General features: G+C 42.2%; 1 protein-coding gene across 2 annotated transcripts in view; it reads right to left on the reverse strand.

Annotated features, from left to right (window-relative positions):
* Nucleotides 1–16,713, reverse strand: part of PREX2 (phosphatidylinositol-3,4,5-trisphosphate dependent Rac exchange factor 2) — a 289,511-nt gene that overhangs the window by 91,786 nt on the left and 181,012 nt on the right. For both annotated transcript variants that reach the window (XM_074944267.1, XM_074944268.1), the window contains 2 exons: nt 16,403–16,531; nt 1,454–1,495 (listed from right to left, as the gene is read on the reverse strand). In XM_074944267.1, coding sequence (XP_074800368.1) covers nt 1,454–1,495; nt 16,403–16,531 — 171 coding nt within the window. The remainder of the gene's footprint in view (nt 1–1,453; nt 1,496–16,402; nt 16,532–16,713) is intronic.

Below are 16,713 nucleotides of genomic sequence, written 5' to 3' on the forward strand. Positions count from 1 at the left end.
TTATTCTTTTATAAAATAGAATATCTATATTCTATATATTCTATATATTTATAAATATTTATAAAATATCTTTTATAAAATTAAACTTTTATTTTTTTCAGCCTTATAAGAAAGTAAAACTAAATATTTATTTCTTTCAGAAAGCTCTCTGGCCTCTTTGGGGATTATGTGTTCTTTAAAGATTGCAACAGAATATTACCAAAGAAGGATTTCAGCCAGTCACATATCAGAAAAATCAAATGTTTTCTTCTCACAAACGATACTGAATTTCTTATAGACATTATGGGCATGGGTTCATAAAAGGGCCTCAGCTTGACCTCCCATTTTGCAGCCTCCATTAATTGTGGGCACAAATTATAACATGTAGACATCTGATTTGCATATACAGTCTTATAGCTAGGTGTCTATTTGATATCATTTGTGCCTTCCGTTAATTGTATCTGCAAAATAGGAGTTTTTAAAATCATGCCCTTCAGGTGTCCAGTTATGTCACTCCTTCTCTGCACTGGCCACTCCATTTAAAACTTTTGTACAATTATTAATAATTATAAGCCCAAACTTTAAAAGAAAGGACCTTTACTTTTCTTTTATTTAATGCTGTGGTTTGTCTAAATTGTATAACAGGAATACATTTGCACGGTGTTGGAGTATGGTAACAATAATTGGCTTTTTATAGTCAAATGTCTCTGCTTCACTTGGGATTTAACCATCTGCAAAAGCTGCAGATTGCTTTGTACACTCTTCTGCCATGAGCATTCTCTCCTAAATATTGAATGCCCCTTTACTCATTATTTTGTAAATACATTTGCATATTTCATGTTGTTACCAATGTGTGAAATTGTGGCAAAGTAGTCCATGGAAAATGCAGGCCATTTCCAAAAAGCAGGGTGATAATTTTTTTAAATCCATCATATTCTGAAGAATTAGGTTAAAAAAGAGAAGGGACGGGGATAGGCAGGAAAGATGAGAACAACAAGGAAACTAGGGCCAGGGGAAGCTGGAGATAGAGAGGAAAGAAAAGGAAAGGGAGAAAGGAAATGATGGAAAATTAAGATAGGTACAGAAAAGCAGAGGAGAAAAGATAGCAAAAATATTGTGTACCAGTTCAGTGCTTTGGCAGCCACTTCACCTGCTGAGATCCAAAATAAGTGAGGGATGTTATTTTGAAAACCAAACATAAATATTTAGTTTGTATTGTCTCTCACTTCTAGAGTTTTCATTTAAAATTGCCATTGCCTTCGGGAACACTTAGTGTACATAGTAAGGGTAAAACTTCACATTTCAAGTTGTGGTCAATGGATTTGGGATCTTCCCTTCCTCTATTCCTCCCTTCCACTTACCCCTTCTCTGGGTTCATAACACAAATATAAAACATCTGTGAAGAGACATTCTAGTGCTTCAAAAAGAAAACAAAAAACCAAACCTCAGACTGAAACTAGCCCATTGAAAGTACCTGTATATTCAAGGAGTGCCAAATGTATCCTTGTCTTCACCTCTGGAAAAAAAACACACACAAAGTTTTAGGACATAGTCAAAAACATCCCCTATATCATAATGCATATGCAGATTCTGATTTTACAGTAATCAGACAGCGTAATCAGATTCATTTTCCATGACAGTTAACTTAATTTTACATCTCACTTGATGAGAAAATTAGTCATATTCTAAGTCCCTGATCCTGTAAAGAGAACCATGTTGGTGGAACTCCTGTGCCTGTGTGGAACCCCAGACACAAGGATCCCACATACCAGCACTGCGCAGAGGCACAGGTCCATCCACACAAAGGCAGCTGCAGGGTCAGTCTATATTGCTATTCACTTAACACCCCAAACCCTTTGAACACGGAATTCCAGCTCATTTCAGTTCTGCTCACAGAAGACGAGCCCTATTTTAATCATTTCCTCCATTTTATTCTTAAATCTCAGAATCAATGTTCACATGTTGTATATCAATACATCATGAGAAATCTATCTCTGGAGCATTTTCATTCCATTGCAATCTCAGTTTTAGGGATTTTGGTTTTTGTTTTGTTGTACAAAAATTTAATATGAGTTAAATATTTTTATGACCTGAAGCAAGGCAACACAGTAAAAAAACTTTTAAACTTTTCATAACTGTTTAAATTATGTTGTGCTTTTAGTAAACAACAATAATTATGGTCAAGTAACGTCAAAAATACATTGAGTAATGCAGGCCCAAAATTTGAGCTAACCTTTGCATTTTTAAAATTTTATTTTATAGTCTGAAGTACGTAGCAGTGTTGAGGCTATTTCTTGCAGCTCATTACAGATGGGATTTGTTGAATCGCTGAATTCAAAAGCATTTAAAGTTTCTATAAATAATGTTCTCCTGCTTATGTTAGAATTACAGGCTGCAACAACTTTCCCTTATCCTCTTTATTATAATCTATCTCTGCTTCATAACGTTTCTCTAGGCAAGAAAAACTTTTCAGTTTATTTGTATAGCAAATTATTTACTTTGGATCAGAAGAGAACCTCAAATGGTTTCTGTCAGCCTTTTATTATTCAGATAGAGTACATTGTGTGTGGCACAAAAAACAACATATGATATGAGGAGAAACCACTTACATGCTATTGTAAAAATTGCTTTCAAGTTTGCTCTCCTTAAAAATTGAGTTTTAATTTACCCATCTTTTCTACTACTTTTCTACTGTCTTAGTATAGTACAGAACTATCAGTCACATAGGTAAACATGATTTGCCGGGGGAAGAGTCAACATGGTTTTGTAAATGGAAGTCATGCCTCACCAATCTACTAGCACTCTTTGGTGGAATCAACAAGCATGTAGACAAGGGTAATCCAATTGGTACGGTGTAGTTGGATTTTCAGAAAGCCTTTGACAAGATCCCTCACCAAAGGCTCTTAAGGAAACTAAGTAACCATGGAATAAGAGAGAACATCCCTGATCAATCAGTATCTGGTTGAAAGATTGGAAACAAAGGGTAGGAACAAATAGTCAGTTTTCACAATGGAGAGCAGTGAAGAGCAGGCTCACCCAAGGATCTATGCTGGGACCTGTGCTGTTCAACATATTCATTAATGATCTGGAAAAGGAGGGGAATGGTGAAGTGGCAAAGTTTGCAGACAATACAAAATTATTAAAGATAGTTAAGTCCAAAGCAGACTGCAAGAAGTTACAGAGGGATCTCACAAAACTTGGTGACTGGGCAACAAAATGGCAGATGAAATTCAATGTTGATAAGGGCAAAGCACATTGGAAAAAATAATCTCAACTATACATATACAATTATGGGTTCTAAATTAGCTATTACCACCCCAATAAAAAGATCTCAGAGTCACCATGGATAGTTTGCGGAAAAATTCTGCTCAATGCACAGCAGCAGTCAAAAAGGCTAACAGTATGCTTGGAACTATTAGGAAAGGAATAGAAAATAAGACAGAAAATATCATAAAGCTACTATATAAATCCCTGGTGTGCCCACACCTTGAATACTGCATCCAATTCTGGTCACCATATCTCAAAAAGGATATAGTGGAACTGGAAAAAGTTCAGAGAAGGACAATAAAGATAAACGGGGGTATGGAATGGCTTAAAAAAAGAGATGACAAAGTGGGGGATATTATCGAGGTCTCTAAAATCATAAATGGTGTGGAAAAAGTGATTAGAAAAGTGTTATTTACCCTTTCACACAATACAAAACCCAGGAGTTACCCAGTTAAATTAATAGGCAGCAGGTTTAATACAAACAAGAGAAAGTACCTTTTCACACAACTAAGCTGTGGAATGGATTACCATGGGATGTTGTGATGGCCAAAAGTATATCTGGGTTCAAAAAAGAACTGGATACATTTTTGAAGAATAGGTCCATCAACGTCTATTAGCCATAATGGTCAGGGATGAAACCCCACACTTGGGCCGATACTAAACCTTTGACTACCAGAAGCCAGGAGTGGAAGACAGGGGTAGATCACGCCACAATTGCTTTGTTCTGTATGCTCGCCCATACCAGAGTTTATGGGGCACTGTCAGAGACAGGCAAATGGGTAAGATGGACCATAGTCTGACACAGTATGGCAGCTCTTATGTTCTTATGTCTTGATAATTCCCACTCTTATGAGCTGGGTGAAACCTTGTTATGGGTTGAGATTGATAGGTGTTAACTCACCCTCTAATTAACATAAATTTAAGCATAAGCCCCCACTTAAGACAAATGGCGTGTGTGAACCTGCCCAAGAGCTTTTGCATGAGTATTGTGTTGGGTAGAGAGAGATCACCCACAAACCGAGAACAGACAAGAACAGAGAGAGGAAGAGGCAGGAAAGCTCCTGGTGATGTGTAACAAGGACTGATCCCTGTTCATTTGCTGAATGTTTCTGACAAGCAGCAAATTGTAAAAAAGGGAATGGCAGCTGTGAAATATGAGCCAGTGGACCCGGTATTAAAGAAGACTATAAGGGGGAAGGGATGAAAGTGAACTCCAAGAGCTTCTACTTAGTGGTGGATTAGCCACTGGGTCAACAGGGCCCATGCCCAGGGGCCCTGGCCACCTGGGGGCCCCTGGAAAATGGGCACCCCCACACCCCGACCTGCTTTGCCTGCCCAGTGCTCCTGCCGAGGAGCAGGGTCAGGGTGCTGGGCAGGCAAAGCAGGGCAAGCCCCCGCGCCCTGACCCCATTTCCCCAGCAGGAGCGCCGTGGGTTCGGTGTGGGGGGGTGGCATGGGACTGCACGTAGAAGCTATAAGGAGGGGACCCTGCTTGCTCTGGCCCAGGGGCCCCAAAAAACTCTAATCCACCCCTGCTTCAACTGGGCTTGTTCAGCTTAAACGGGTAGCAGCAGAAAAGTCTAAGTCAAGACTTTCTGGTTAGGAATTAGGAGTTGTTGAATCGGACTGGGCCCAACAGATTTTACTGCACTGGTCCAAGGCGAGATTGATTCTGGGAGAAAACAACCAATTAAACAGCCCCCTCACCAGTTACCAGGAGCAAAAAGGGATGAGGCACGTCAGATGTTTAAAAAAGGGTTCCAGAGGTGATACTGGCAAGTACAGGCCGGTGAGCCTGACTTCAGTACTGGGAAAACTGGTTGAAACTACAGTATAGTAAAAATCAAAATGGTCAGACACATAGATGAACATAATTTGTTGGGGAAGAGTCAACATGGTTTTTGGAAAGGGAAACCATACCTCATGAATCTACTAGAATTCTTTGAGAGGGTCAACAAGCATGTAGACAAGGGGGATCCAGTGTACTTAAATTTTCAGAAAGCCTTTGACAAGGTCCCGCATCAAAGGCTCTTAAGCAAAGTAAGCTCTCATGGGATAAGAGTGAAGGTCCTCTCAAGGATTGGCAACTGGTTAAAAGAGGAAACAAACGGTAGGCATAAATGGTCAGTTTTCAGAATGGAGAGAGGTAAATAGTGGTGTCCCCCAAAGGTCTGTACTGGGTCCAGTCCTATTTAACATATTCATAAATGATCTGGAAAAAGGGATAAATAGTGAGGTGGCAAAATTTGCAGATGATACAAAACTACTCAAGATATTTAAGTCCCAGGCAGACTGTAAAGAGCTACAAAAGGATCTTTCAAAACTGGATGACTTGGCAACAAAATGGCAGATGAAATTAAATGTTGATAAATGCAAAGTAATGCACATTGGAAAACATAATCCCAAATATACATATAAAATGATGGAGTCTAAGTTAACTGTTACCACTCAAGAAAGAGATCTTGGAGTCATTGTGGATAATTTTCTGAAAACATCCACTCAATATGTAGCGGCAGTCAAAAAAGTGAACAGAATGTTGGGAATCATTAAGAAAGTGATAGATAATAAAACAGAAAATATCATATTGCCACTATACAAATCCATGGTACGCCCACATCTTGAATACTGCGTGCAGATGTGGTCACCCCATCTCAAAAAAGATTCATTGGAATTGGAAAAGGTTCAGAAAAGGGCAACAAAAATGATCAGGGGTATGGAAGAGTTGCCATATGAGGAGAGATTAATAAGACTGGGACTTTTCAGCTTGGAAAAAAGATGACTAAGGGGGGATATGATTGACATCTATAAAATGCATGAGTGGTGTGGAGAAAGTAAATAAGGAAGTGTTATTTACTCCTTCTCATAACACAATAACCAAGGGTCACCAAATGAAATTAATAGGCAGCACGTTTAAAACAAACAAAAGGAAGTATTTTTTCACACACTGCACAATCAACCTGTGGATCTCTTTGCCAGAGGATGTTGTGAAGGCCAAGATTATAACAGGGTTCATAAAAGAACTAGATAAGTTCCTGGAGGATTGGTCCATCAATAGCTATTAGCCAAGATGGGCAGAGATGGTGTCCCTAGCATCTGTTTGCCAGAAGCTGGGAATGGGCAATGGGGGATGGATCACTTGATGATTTCCTGATCTGTTCATTCCCCTTGGGGCACCTGGCTTTGGCCACTGTCAGAAGACGAGATACTGGGCTAGATTGACCTTTGGTTTGACCCAGTATGGCCATTCTTATGTTACGTTCTTAGACCACTAAGGCAATGTACGAGGAAGGCTTATTGAGTCTTCAATGAGTCCTTGGGCCTTACCAATAGTTATGGTTAAGAAAAAGGATGGCAGCACCAAATTCTATGTGGATTTATAGAAAATTGAATGAAGTCACTTTAAAGCATTCTTATCCATTACCTCCAATAGATGATACTCTGGATGTTGTAGCAGGTGTAATCTGGTTTTCCACGCAGGACCTTATAAGTGGCTACTGGCAAGTGGGAGTGTATCCAAAAGACGGGGGAAATGCTTTCACAGGGTGATACTTGTGGCAATTTAAAGTGATCTGTGAGGCTAATAGAAAGGGTATTACCTGGCATGCTCCTTTCAGCCTGTCTGTTATACCTAGATGATATCCTGGTGCCTGCTAAAACATTTGAACAGGAACTAAAGAATTTACAAATGGTCTTTGATAAGCTGAAGGCAGCCATTTTGAAATGGAGCCCAAAGAAATGTGAGTTGTTGCAAAAAGGTAATGTACCCTGGGCACATAATTAGTGAGGAGGGAATCTTCACCGACAAAAAGAAAACTGAGGCTGTATAGAGCTGGTTAACTCTCCAGACACTCTCAGATGTGCAGTATTTTAAAGGGCTACGGCTCTCTTTACAGATGATTCACTTGTGGGTTTGCCAATATTGCAAAAACACTGCATAGGTTAAGTGAAAAAGGGAAACCATTTCAGCCGTCAGCAGTGTGTGATGAAGCATTTCCAGGGTTGAAAGGCTCTGGTGACTGAAATGTTGTGGCCTACCCATGATTTAAACCTCCTTTCACATTGGACACAGATGCTAATACTTTCAGTTTGGGGCAGTATTAACATAAGAACACAAGTGACCTGAGAGGTCGTAGCTTATTATTACAAAAGTCTACGTTTTTCTGAAATAATTGCATCCCTAAACAGAACTCCTAGCTCTCATTAAAATCGATAGAACATTTTAATCATGATTTGTATGGGAGGAAGTTTATGGTCAGGACAGTTCATGCTTCCCTGCAATGGCTCTATAGATTCAGAAATCCTGAGACAGGCTTGCCAGATTGTAGGAGAAACTGCAGTGCTATGATTTCACAACCACATGTAGGCCTGGCCATAAGCATGGCCATGGCCATAAGCTGATGTTTTGTCCAGATGGCCTTGTTGCAAAGCTAATTGCAAACACTGCCCCAAACAGGAGCACAAAGGAATTAGGCCATGTCTATGTTACAAACTTTGGATGACGCAAGCTACATTGGTGTAAAGCTGCCACAGTTACTCCATTGCTCCTGCATGTGCATACTTGACTGTTTGCATCAGCGCTTTGCGTACTCACAAGAAACGCTCGTGTCAAGACAAAATGTGGTGCGCCATGGGTAGGTATCCCAGGGTGCCACGAGCCACCCTCCAGTGCAATGCCTTTTGGGGGATTTTCGCAATATGTTGTGGAGCAGAAATGAGTCGTGCAGGGAACTTTGGGATTTAGGGGGACAAGTAGCCATCATTCAACTTTCTCTATCCCAATCCCATAATTTTTACTACTGTTTTTTAAATCCCACAAACCCATGTGACACTTTTTGCTGCCCACCATCTGACAGGAGCATGGAGCCAGTACAGCTCTGCACTACTGACTTGAACATGGCACAGGACTATCGGTCCTCCAGTATTTGCAGTCACAGAAGTACCTCAACAACAGCGCACATGATGATTTCTTTGAGGACAGATTGCTAAAAGACACAAAGAAAATCAATTCAAGATTGTTGGTGGCATTCTTGGAGCAGTTGCAGACAGTGGAGCATCACTTCTGGACCCGAGAAACAAGCACTGTCAGGTGGGATCACATCGTAATGCAGGTCTGAGACAACAGTGACTGCAGAACTTTCGGATGTAAAAAGCCACCTTCCTGCATCTATGTCCCAAACTCACCCCTGGCCTCCAGTGCTGGGACATGAGAATGAGACCTGCGCATTGACAGTCGAGAAGTGAGTGGCAGTCACAATATGGAAGCTTGCAATGCCAGATTGCTACTGGTCAGTGGGAAGTCATTTTGCAGTTGGAAAATTCACAGGAGAAGCTGTTGCCATGCAAGTGTGCAAGGCCATCAATAGCATTCTGCTGTGCAAGACTGTGAAACTAGGCAATGTGCAGGGCATTGTGTATGGATTTGCAGCTACGGAGTTCTTGAACTGTGGTGAGGTGACAGACGGCACTGTGACAGGGTGGTGCACTCACCACTAGGATGGCACCTCCACCTGATCGTTTTGGGGAATAGCTCACCAAGTCAACGCCCCTCCCACAGTTGCATTCTGTCTCTCCATCTCTCTCTCTCTCTCTGGTCTGCAGTCCCTCTCTCACTCCAGAAACCACAGCGTCCTCTTCATAACTCAGCCCTCTAGCCAGTCACTCAGTGTGTTTCCCCCTTCTGGGGTACCAAAGTCTTCCTTCAGCAGTCCTAGGCAATTTTCCCATTCACTGCCTTAGAGTGCCACTCCCTCAGTGGCTGGCAGGGGAACCCGGGCCCGCCCTCTACTCTGGGTTCTGGCTCAGGGACCCTCTATCCAGAAGTCAAAGTCTGTTCCCGTCTACACCTGACTGCTTTTCCCTGAGTCCTCCCCTACCTTCCTGGCCACCCCCCTTCTCCGGGTTTTCCAGCCCAAACACACCTCCCCTCTCCCAGGGAGTGACTGCAGCCCCCATCTGTTGCCAGTTTCCTGGTTTTATAGGCCTCACCTCTTCCTTCCCAGCTGAGCCTGCTTGCAATCAATCCCTGCTCCCTGGCTCTTCCTCCAGGTGCAGCTTGTAGAGTTAACAGGTCTACCTGGCCATCTTAACCCCTTCCAGTCCTGTGTGGGGTGAACACCATACCAAAAGCATGCATTTCCCTGTTGTGGCACCAGCCCACCTTGCAACACAGTACATCAATAGACAGGGCTATACTTCTGTGGTTACTCAAATTTTGGTAGATCATCAGAGATGCTTTACCGATATCAATGTGGGTTACTCAGGGAAGATGCATAACACTTGCATGTTTAAGAACACAGGACTGTTCAGACAGCTGCAAGCCAGGACATTCTTTCCTGTCCAGTAGATTACTGTTGGCAATCTTGAAAAGCCAATAGTGATCCTGGGTGATCCAGCCTACCTTTTGCTTCCCTGGCTCATGAAGCCATATACTGGCCATCCTGACAATGCCAAGGAAAGATTCAACTATTGTCTCAGCAGGTGCAGAATGACAATTGAATGTGCTTTCAGTAGACTGAAGGGGTGTTGGAGATGTTTGTTTATTAGATTCTATCTCACTGAGAAAAAGATCCCAATGGTTGCAGCTGCCTGTGGTATCCTGCATAATATCTGTGAGGCAAAGCTGGAAAGAGCAGAGGTGGAGCAGTTGCCTGCTGACTTTGAATAGCCAGACACAAGGGCCACCACAAGAATTCACCATGGAGCTATGCTGCTCAGGGAGGTCCTGAAAGGGCACTTGTCCATCAACACAGTAATGTGCTGTGCTGGACAGTGCTCTACCGGGTCCTGAAATTTGGGGAGTTGGTAGGAACAGTTTAGTGCTTGGTATACATTTATGAATATCACATTGTCTCTTTTAATGAACCTATGAATTATGTGGTGCTTATTGTACATTTATAATTATGTGTTTTGCACTGAAACCTGTAGTCCTGTGGTCCTGTTCAATTACAATTAGTGTGTGCTTTCACTAGAACCAGGCATTTTGCTGCATCTGTTATGAAGCAATAAAGATGAAATTTTCAAAAGTAAAAAATGATTGTGTAACAAAAACAGTGCAAAAATAATGTGCAATTAAAAAACAATACAGAGCAAACTTGGAACAGAACTTTAAAAATAGAACACTAGAAAACATGTGTGTCCATTTCAGTCAATTTCAGCCAAACATACACCAACTATGGTCCTCACAGTTCAGTGTATGTGAAGCTGTAGTTTTACTTACTGTCCACCCATGTGGAGTGGTGAAGGAAGGGTTGTGGTCCACGATGACACATAGAAAGTTGTGGGGGCGGGGAAATGTAGGGAGCTGCTAAGATGAAGTTCCCCATTAACTGTAAAGGAAGGTGAGCACATGACTGTTGCACCTGTAGGTTAGCAAGATACTTCAGCATTTGTGTTTGTTGCCTGAAAAGCCTCATTATGTCCCAGTACATTTGCCTCTCTGACTCCTGGGCCCAGAAACTTTTGGTGTCAGAATCAATGATCTTCCGATTTTTTCCTGGATATCTAGTCACCAACTCCAAGTGAACAATGCAAAAACAGAACTCAATCTTTTCTCATAGACCTTTCTCAGTCCTTCCCCTTTTTATCTCTGTAGAAAACTCTACAGACCATTGAGGACCCTAATAATGCACCCTTACTGTTATATTCAATTTCTTTCTCTGCTTTCCACCACATCCAGGCTATTAAGCCCTGTCACATTTTCCTTAATAATACTGTAAAATGTCCCTCCCTCTCCAGACTTCTTGCTGACATCCTGGCTCCTATCTGAGTCATCTGACCTGAACTACTGCAACTTCCTTCTCTCTGGGTTGGCTGATTCTCATGGTATGGCCCTCATGTCCATCTAACATGCTGCAGCTAAATTAATCTTCTTTTTCTGCCTCTTTGATAATGTTATTCCCTTAATCCCTGCATTGACTTCTGACCTCTTCCACATCAAATTCAAACTCTTCATCTTCAAGCATCTGCACAGATCAGCTATTGCTCACAATTTGTCTCACCTGCTACTCCCTGGTCTGACAACTTGGTACGTCTAGCCACTTTCTCCCACAAATGAGTCGTCACCTTTTCTTGAGCCAATTACCTAGGGTCTAGTAATATCCTTCTTGAACCTGTGCCTCATTCAGTCTCACATTCCTCCTAAAAATTCCCTCCATTTATTAGCCTTTCAAGGCTGACTTATACTGCCAGATTTTCCCCTCTTCTAGTTAACCATATTATAGGATAAAAGTTTCAATAGTAAGAGATTTTGACTGTAGCCCATAGGGCTAGCCTGCTAGCTTGCTATATTATATATCCTGTTTTCTCTTTATTGGTTTGATTCTATTATTTTGGCTTATATTTTTGTATTGAATAATTTCAGTAGACATTGCTCCATTATATCTGGCTGTAACGCAAAGAACCTACAGACCTGTATCCTGTATGATTAGCTAGAGCAAGTTAGCATGAGTGCTTGTAACCTTTGGCATAGGTAAATGGCCTACTGGTTACACTTTTAGACTTTGAAGAATTAAATGTGTTTACTAAAATTCTGAGACATACCAGTAACCACGATGTACACCACAAGAACTTGGAAGTAACGGTTCAGGCCAAAGGTAACGGGTTTCAGGAATGAGATATATATCACTAGCCTATAGAGTAAGTGTACCCGAAGACTTATGTGGGTGAGGAAATAAGATTTGGGCATGGACGGTTGGGCACTGACATGAATATTCAGGATAGTGCCAAAACCCTCTAAGAGGGCAAACCACCATCTGGAGTTTCGTTCTTTTAGTTCCTATTTTGTTTAGCTACCAGCTTAGATTTTGCAGTATAGCTTAGATACTCTACATTTAAGCCTTCTCTCCACCATCTCAGCACTGAGGAACCTGGACGATCAGACTCATTTGGCATGCCAGAGACAAGGCTGGTCCTTTGTCTCCCATCACCAGGTCACCAAGAAAGGGTATAAGCATGCTAGCCTAAAGTAGCTTTTGTAAGGAATGATACCATAGGTACCCATAGAACTGTATTATTTCTTTTTGATTCTATGGTTTTGAGCTTTGATGCCTTTTTCCTTTATTTTAATAAAAATCTCTAAAGCTTGGCTTTGTCCTCAGCATGAGTGTTCTTGCCACACACCCCAAGAGTCCTTACAAATTATTGAACTCTCTACATTCTCTAATTCTGTGACCTGATTTCAGGACAAGAACCTGATTATCCCCTAGTCAGATCACTGGTGAGCCTATAATAAACCAGACCTCTATAAATCAGGTCAACAATAATTTTTTTTATTTACTTCCCAGGAAAATATTTTTTTAAAATCTGAGTGCATATTCATGGATATTTTTGACGTGTTCACCCAATTCCAATAATAATAATAAAATTGACAGACTATAAAGACCATCCCGAAGGTATTAAGAATTTCTCTTTTCTTCCTATTTATTACACAACAGAAATTAAAAAACAATGCAATGTAAAAGTTAAGCACGACTTTTGTGGGTTCCTATATCTCCATCTGCTTTAAATAGTGAATCATTCTAATTTAATATAGCATGGTATTCAAGGCAATAGAACTATCAACAAGAAAATACAACCACTTCTGAGATTTCTATTAAAATCTAAGCACTGGAGTCAGTTTTCAACAAATGGATTCACTTATTTAACATCAATAATGGTTAAACAAGTTTTCAATCACTAGAGCATCATTCACCACTAAACAACATTTCTTTAGGTGGTAACCAAAGAGGGTTTGTGGGCTTCCTCATCTACTTACCACAAAACCTAAATCAGACTCAAGAGACAAATATCCTCTTTTCTCCCTATTAAATATAGTCACTTAACTTCTGTAGAAATTATGTAGAAATATGAACTTATGTAGAAATATGAAGATTCACCTACTTACAACTGAAATTCTATTGAACACACTCATTTAAAGAGTACACTAATGGCCTAACCAAGAATGGACTTTCAACCAGCCACACAGAGTGCAAATATAAAACATTTTAAAACACTAAATAGAAAAACCATGAATAATTTTTTAATTGACTGACTCCTGTATTTTGTGCCTGATCATTGAAATACAGATCTGGGAGAAAGTTCAATTCACCTTTTGGCTTGAAATAATTTTTGTCTTAAAATGAAAAATATAAAAATGAGTTAGGGACCAATTTCTGTTCTTTAAGAATCAGATAAATAAAAGAGCAAAAGGGAGGTTAAGTAACTTTAAATTCACTGATCAAACCTCATATTAGTTTCAGTCAGAAATAGAACTGCAGGCTGGCTAGTCTGTCTGTAAATACCTTGATCATTTGTGGAGACAACAAATGGCATGAAACTCAGAGGCACAGCACAAAACTTGCAGCCCAGGGGAAGGGACTTTGAAAGTTGCTTTAAGCCTGCTTTGTGCTCTCCTGATCCTGTGCTACTTGGGAGCTGGAGACACCAACATCACAACTTAGACAGGCTCCCAGGTCTGTATAAGTAACAGCAGCTTCCCCAGGCCACTGTCGGAAGACAGGATACTGGTCTAGATGGACCTTTGGTCTGACCCAGTATGGCCATTCTTATGTTCTTATGGTTTTTAAAGTTTATATTTATAAAGCATATCACAAATTATTTTGGTAGTCTGAAATTGAGCAGTTTCATCATGAGATGTCATGGAAATTAGCCAATAAAATGAAGCTGCTAAATGTACACACAAATAATTTTAACCTTGGACTGAAGCAATCTACAGCTGGCTTTGGTTCCCACAAAGAGATGCATGTTGCAATATTCCAGTGCATAGTTTTATAAATCCCTGAAGCTTCTCTTTTCCATTGCTTCCTTATCAAACAGTACACTCAAAAAGGCAGGTCCTGCAAAGTGCTGAGCATGTCCTGTGAAATGCACACTCACATTCTATCAGGCCTGTTATGCTCCCTTTGAACATTAGTGTTCCTGTTGAATTCAGTGGGAACAGAATCAGGACCACTAACTACAATAGGTATTGGAATCACTCGGCATCTTCATCTAAGGGTCCGAATTCCCCTGGTGCCTGTTACTCAGAGAATACAATATTTGCTTTTGCTTCTCACGCTTCTGCTGGCACCTCTCCTTAGCTACCCCCTGAGATATTATTTCAATTAGGTATTCTCAGATTTTGTCATAGTGAGCTTCCCTAAACTAAGGAAAACAACAACATTGCATCTCTCCACAGTTTATTAAGACAACACAAATAACTGAAAATCCTATCTTTTGCAATGATACAAGTAATAAAGTAGAAGGGCTTTGATCAATATAATTATAGTAAGAGTACAGGTGTGTTATCTTGCAGTTCTGTTAAAAAGAGTACAAACTGCAGCAGCTAAAATTAAACTGCACAAACATTTTAGGTCATCATAATCCCCACTTGCCGTGCAACACCTCCCCCGACCCTCAGATCTCTGGGGCCCAAGGATGAAGAGAGAAGGGCTCATGGATGCTGGGCCTACAGGTAGGGAACAGGGGCCCCCTTTAGTGCATGTGGCCCATTAGGTGAAGGCAAGCATCTGGAGCTCTGTGTAGGTCCAGTGCAGCAGGAAGTCGAAGGGGATGCTGAGTTAGTAGCCAGGACTGACCACCGCTATCACCAGCTGGAACTAGATGCTTACCATGGGGAAGGCAGTGCATCACCCCAACAGAAACCGCACAGGGCCCCAGATCCTCCTGAGACCTGACCTAAACAGCCACAGGGACCCTGACCCCTGTTGGCTTTTCCCTGGGAATGGGAAGGAAGGGGACACCAAGGACCTGAGCAGAGTTCAGAGCCCACTTCACACAAGGGCTGCTGCCTTGATGGGGGCACCGACTCAGAAATGGACAGCTTCAGAGGACCAGAAAGAGAACCCTTCTGGTAAGCCCAGTTCACCCAGCCCTACTGCCCAGGAACTAGCCGTAGTTCTGCAGTGAATGATGCGAATCCCCCAGGATATTGCAGGACAGGGCTGTGATGGGGGTGGGGACTGGGGAGAAGAAGCGGAGCTACAACACCATTACTGCAGGGCAGGGCTGAGAAGAGGAGGCACATGGGGATGGAGGAGAGCCCTTAGGATAATGCAGGGAGTGCTTCAGCCAAAGGGAGGTACACCAGGGGAGATGGAGGAGCTCTGGATGAGCTAGACAGCAGCACAGGAATAAAATGGGGGGCACGAGAGGTCCTGTGATGTTGAGGGAGGGAAATGGGGAAGCAGGGGAGCTGCTGCACTGCAGCAGAGAGGGCCATGCTGGGGAGCATAGCCCTGGGTGAAGCAGAGTAGCACCTGCAAGCTGCTTTCCCTGGTATCCAGAGGTGAAAGTAAGCCAGTACGGTACAGTACGGTGTACCAGCAACAGCCGGTATGCCATGCCAGACCAGACCAGCTTCCCCAAGCTGGTGATTTAAAGGGCCCAGGGCTCCCTACAGCGGCCGGAGCCCTGGGCCCTTTAAATCGCCACCCGAGCCCCGCTGCCGGAGCCCTGGGGTAGCGGTGGCAGGGCTTGGGCAGCGATTTAAAGGGCCCAGGGCTCCCTGCAGCGGCTGGAGCCCCAGGCCCTTTAAATCTCCCCTGAGCCCCAGGGCACCCAGCCGCCTCTGCAGCTAGTAGCTCCGGGGGATGATTTAAAGGGCCCAGGGCTCCCAGCCGCCGCTACTGCAGCTGGAGCCCAGGGGCCTTTAAATCTGGATTTAAAGGGCCCGGTTATTTAAAGACCCCGCCTCTTCAAGTTGAGGTCACCCCCCCTGCTCAGGACTTCAGCATACTGGTAAATCCTTTAAGATACTTTCACCCCTGCTGGTATCCCTGCCGTCTGGTATGCCCCCATTCCTGCACTTCTCCATGGGTGCAGCCTTGGCTCCCTCTGCCCCTTCCCAGGCTGAGTAGATTTCAGGATTCACTCTGACACACAGCACCACACTCTGGCCAAAAGACGGGCAACAGGCTCCTCCCCTGCTACAGGCCCACACCTCCCGAGGTGTACCCCATAATTTGAGAATCTCTGATTTAAACTACTATCCATTAGTCTTGCTACTGAGATACAAACTGTGCTGGAATTTAGAAATTTCCTCTTGGCTACATGCTACTCTGCAGACCTTGCCTCATAGACCACATAAACCCATTATATCCTTCCTCCGCTCTCCCTCATTAGCTATGAGTTTATTGAGGGTTAGGTTTTTCTTACTGACCTTCAACAAATTTTCTTATATTCTGTGCAAGATTTTGGACACTGCTGGGAAGGTTCCAAGGGTCTTGCTTGATGTGAAGTCGTAATCTCTTTGGACAGCAAAGTTTAGGTTCCATTTCCTGCTGAAACTCTAAGCAACGGCAAAAAATATCTCTTTAGTTTAAACCTCAGAAACCCAGTGTATTTCTTTCTAAACATTTAGAATAGTCTAAACATTAAGAAGTGCCTGCAATTTCCTGAAATTTTGTCTTGAGTGATGTTACCTGTACCTTTTCAGATAATTTAATTAACTAAATACCCATACAAAAAGTC

Source organism: Natator depressus, chromosome 2 (genome assembly GCF_965152275.1).
Source record: "Natator depressus isolate rNatDep1 chromosome 2, rNatDep2.hap1, whole genome shotgun sequence".
Classification (NCBI taxonomy): Eukaryota; Metazoa; Chordata; order Testudines; family Cheloniidae; genus Natator; species Natator depressus.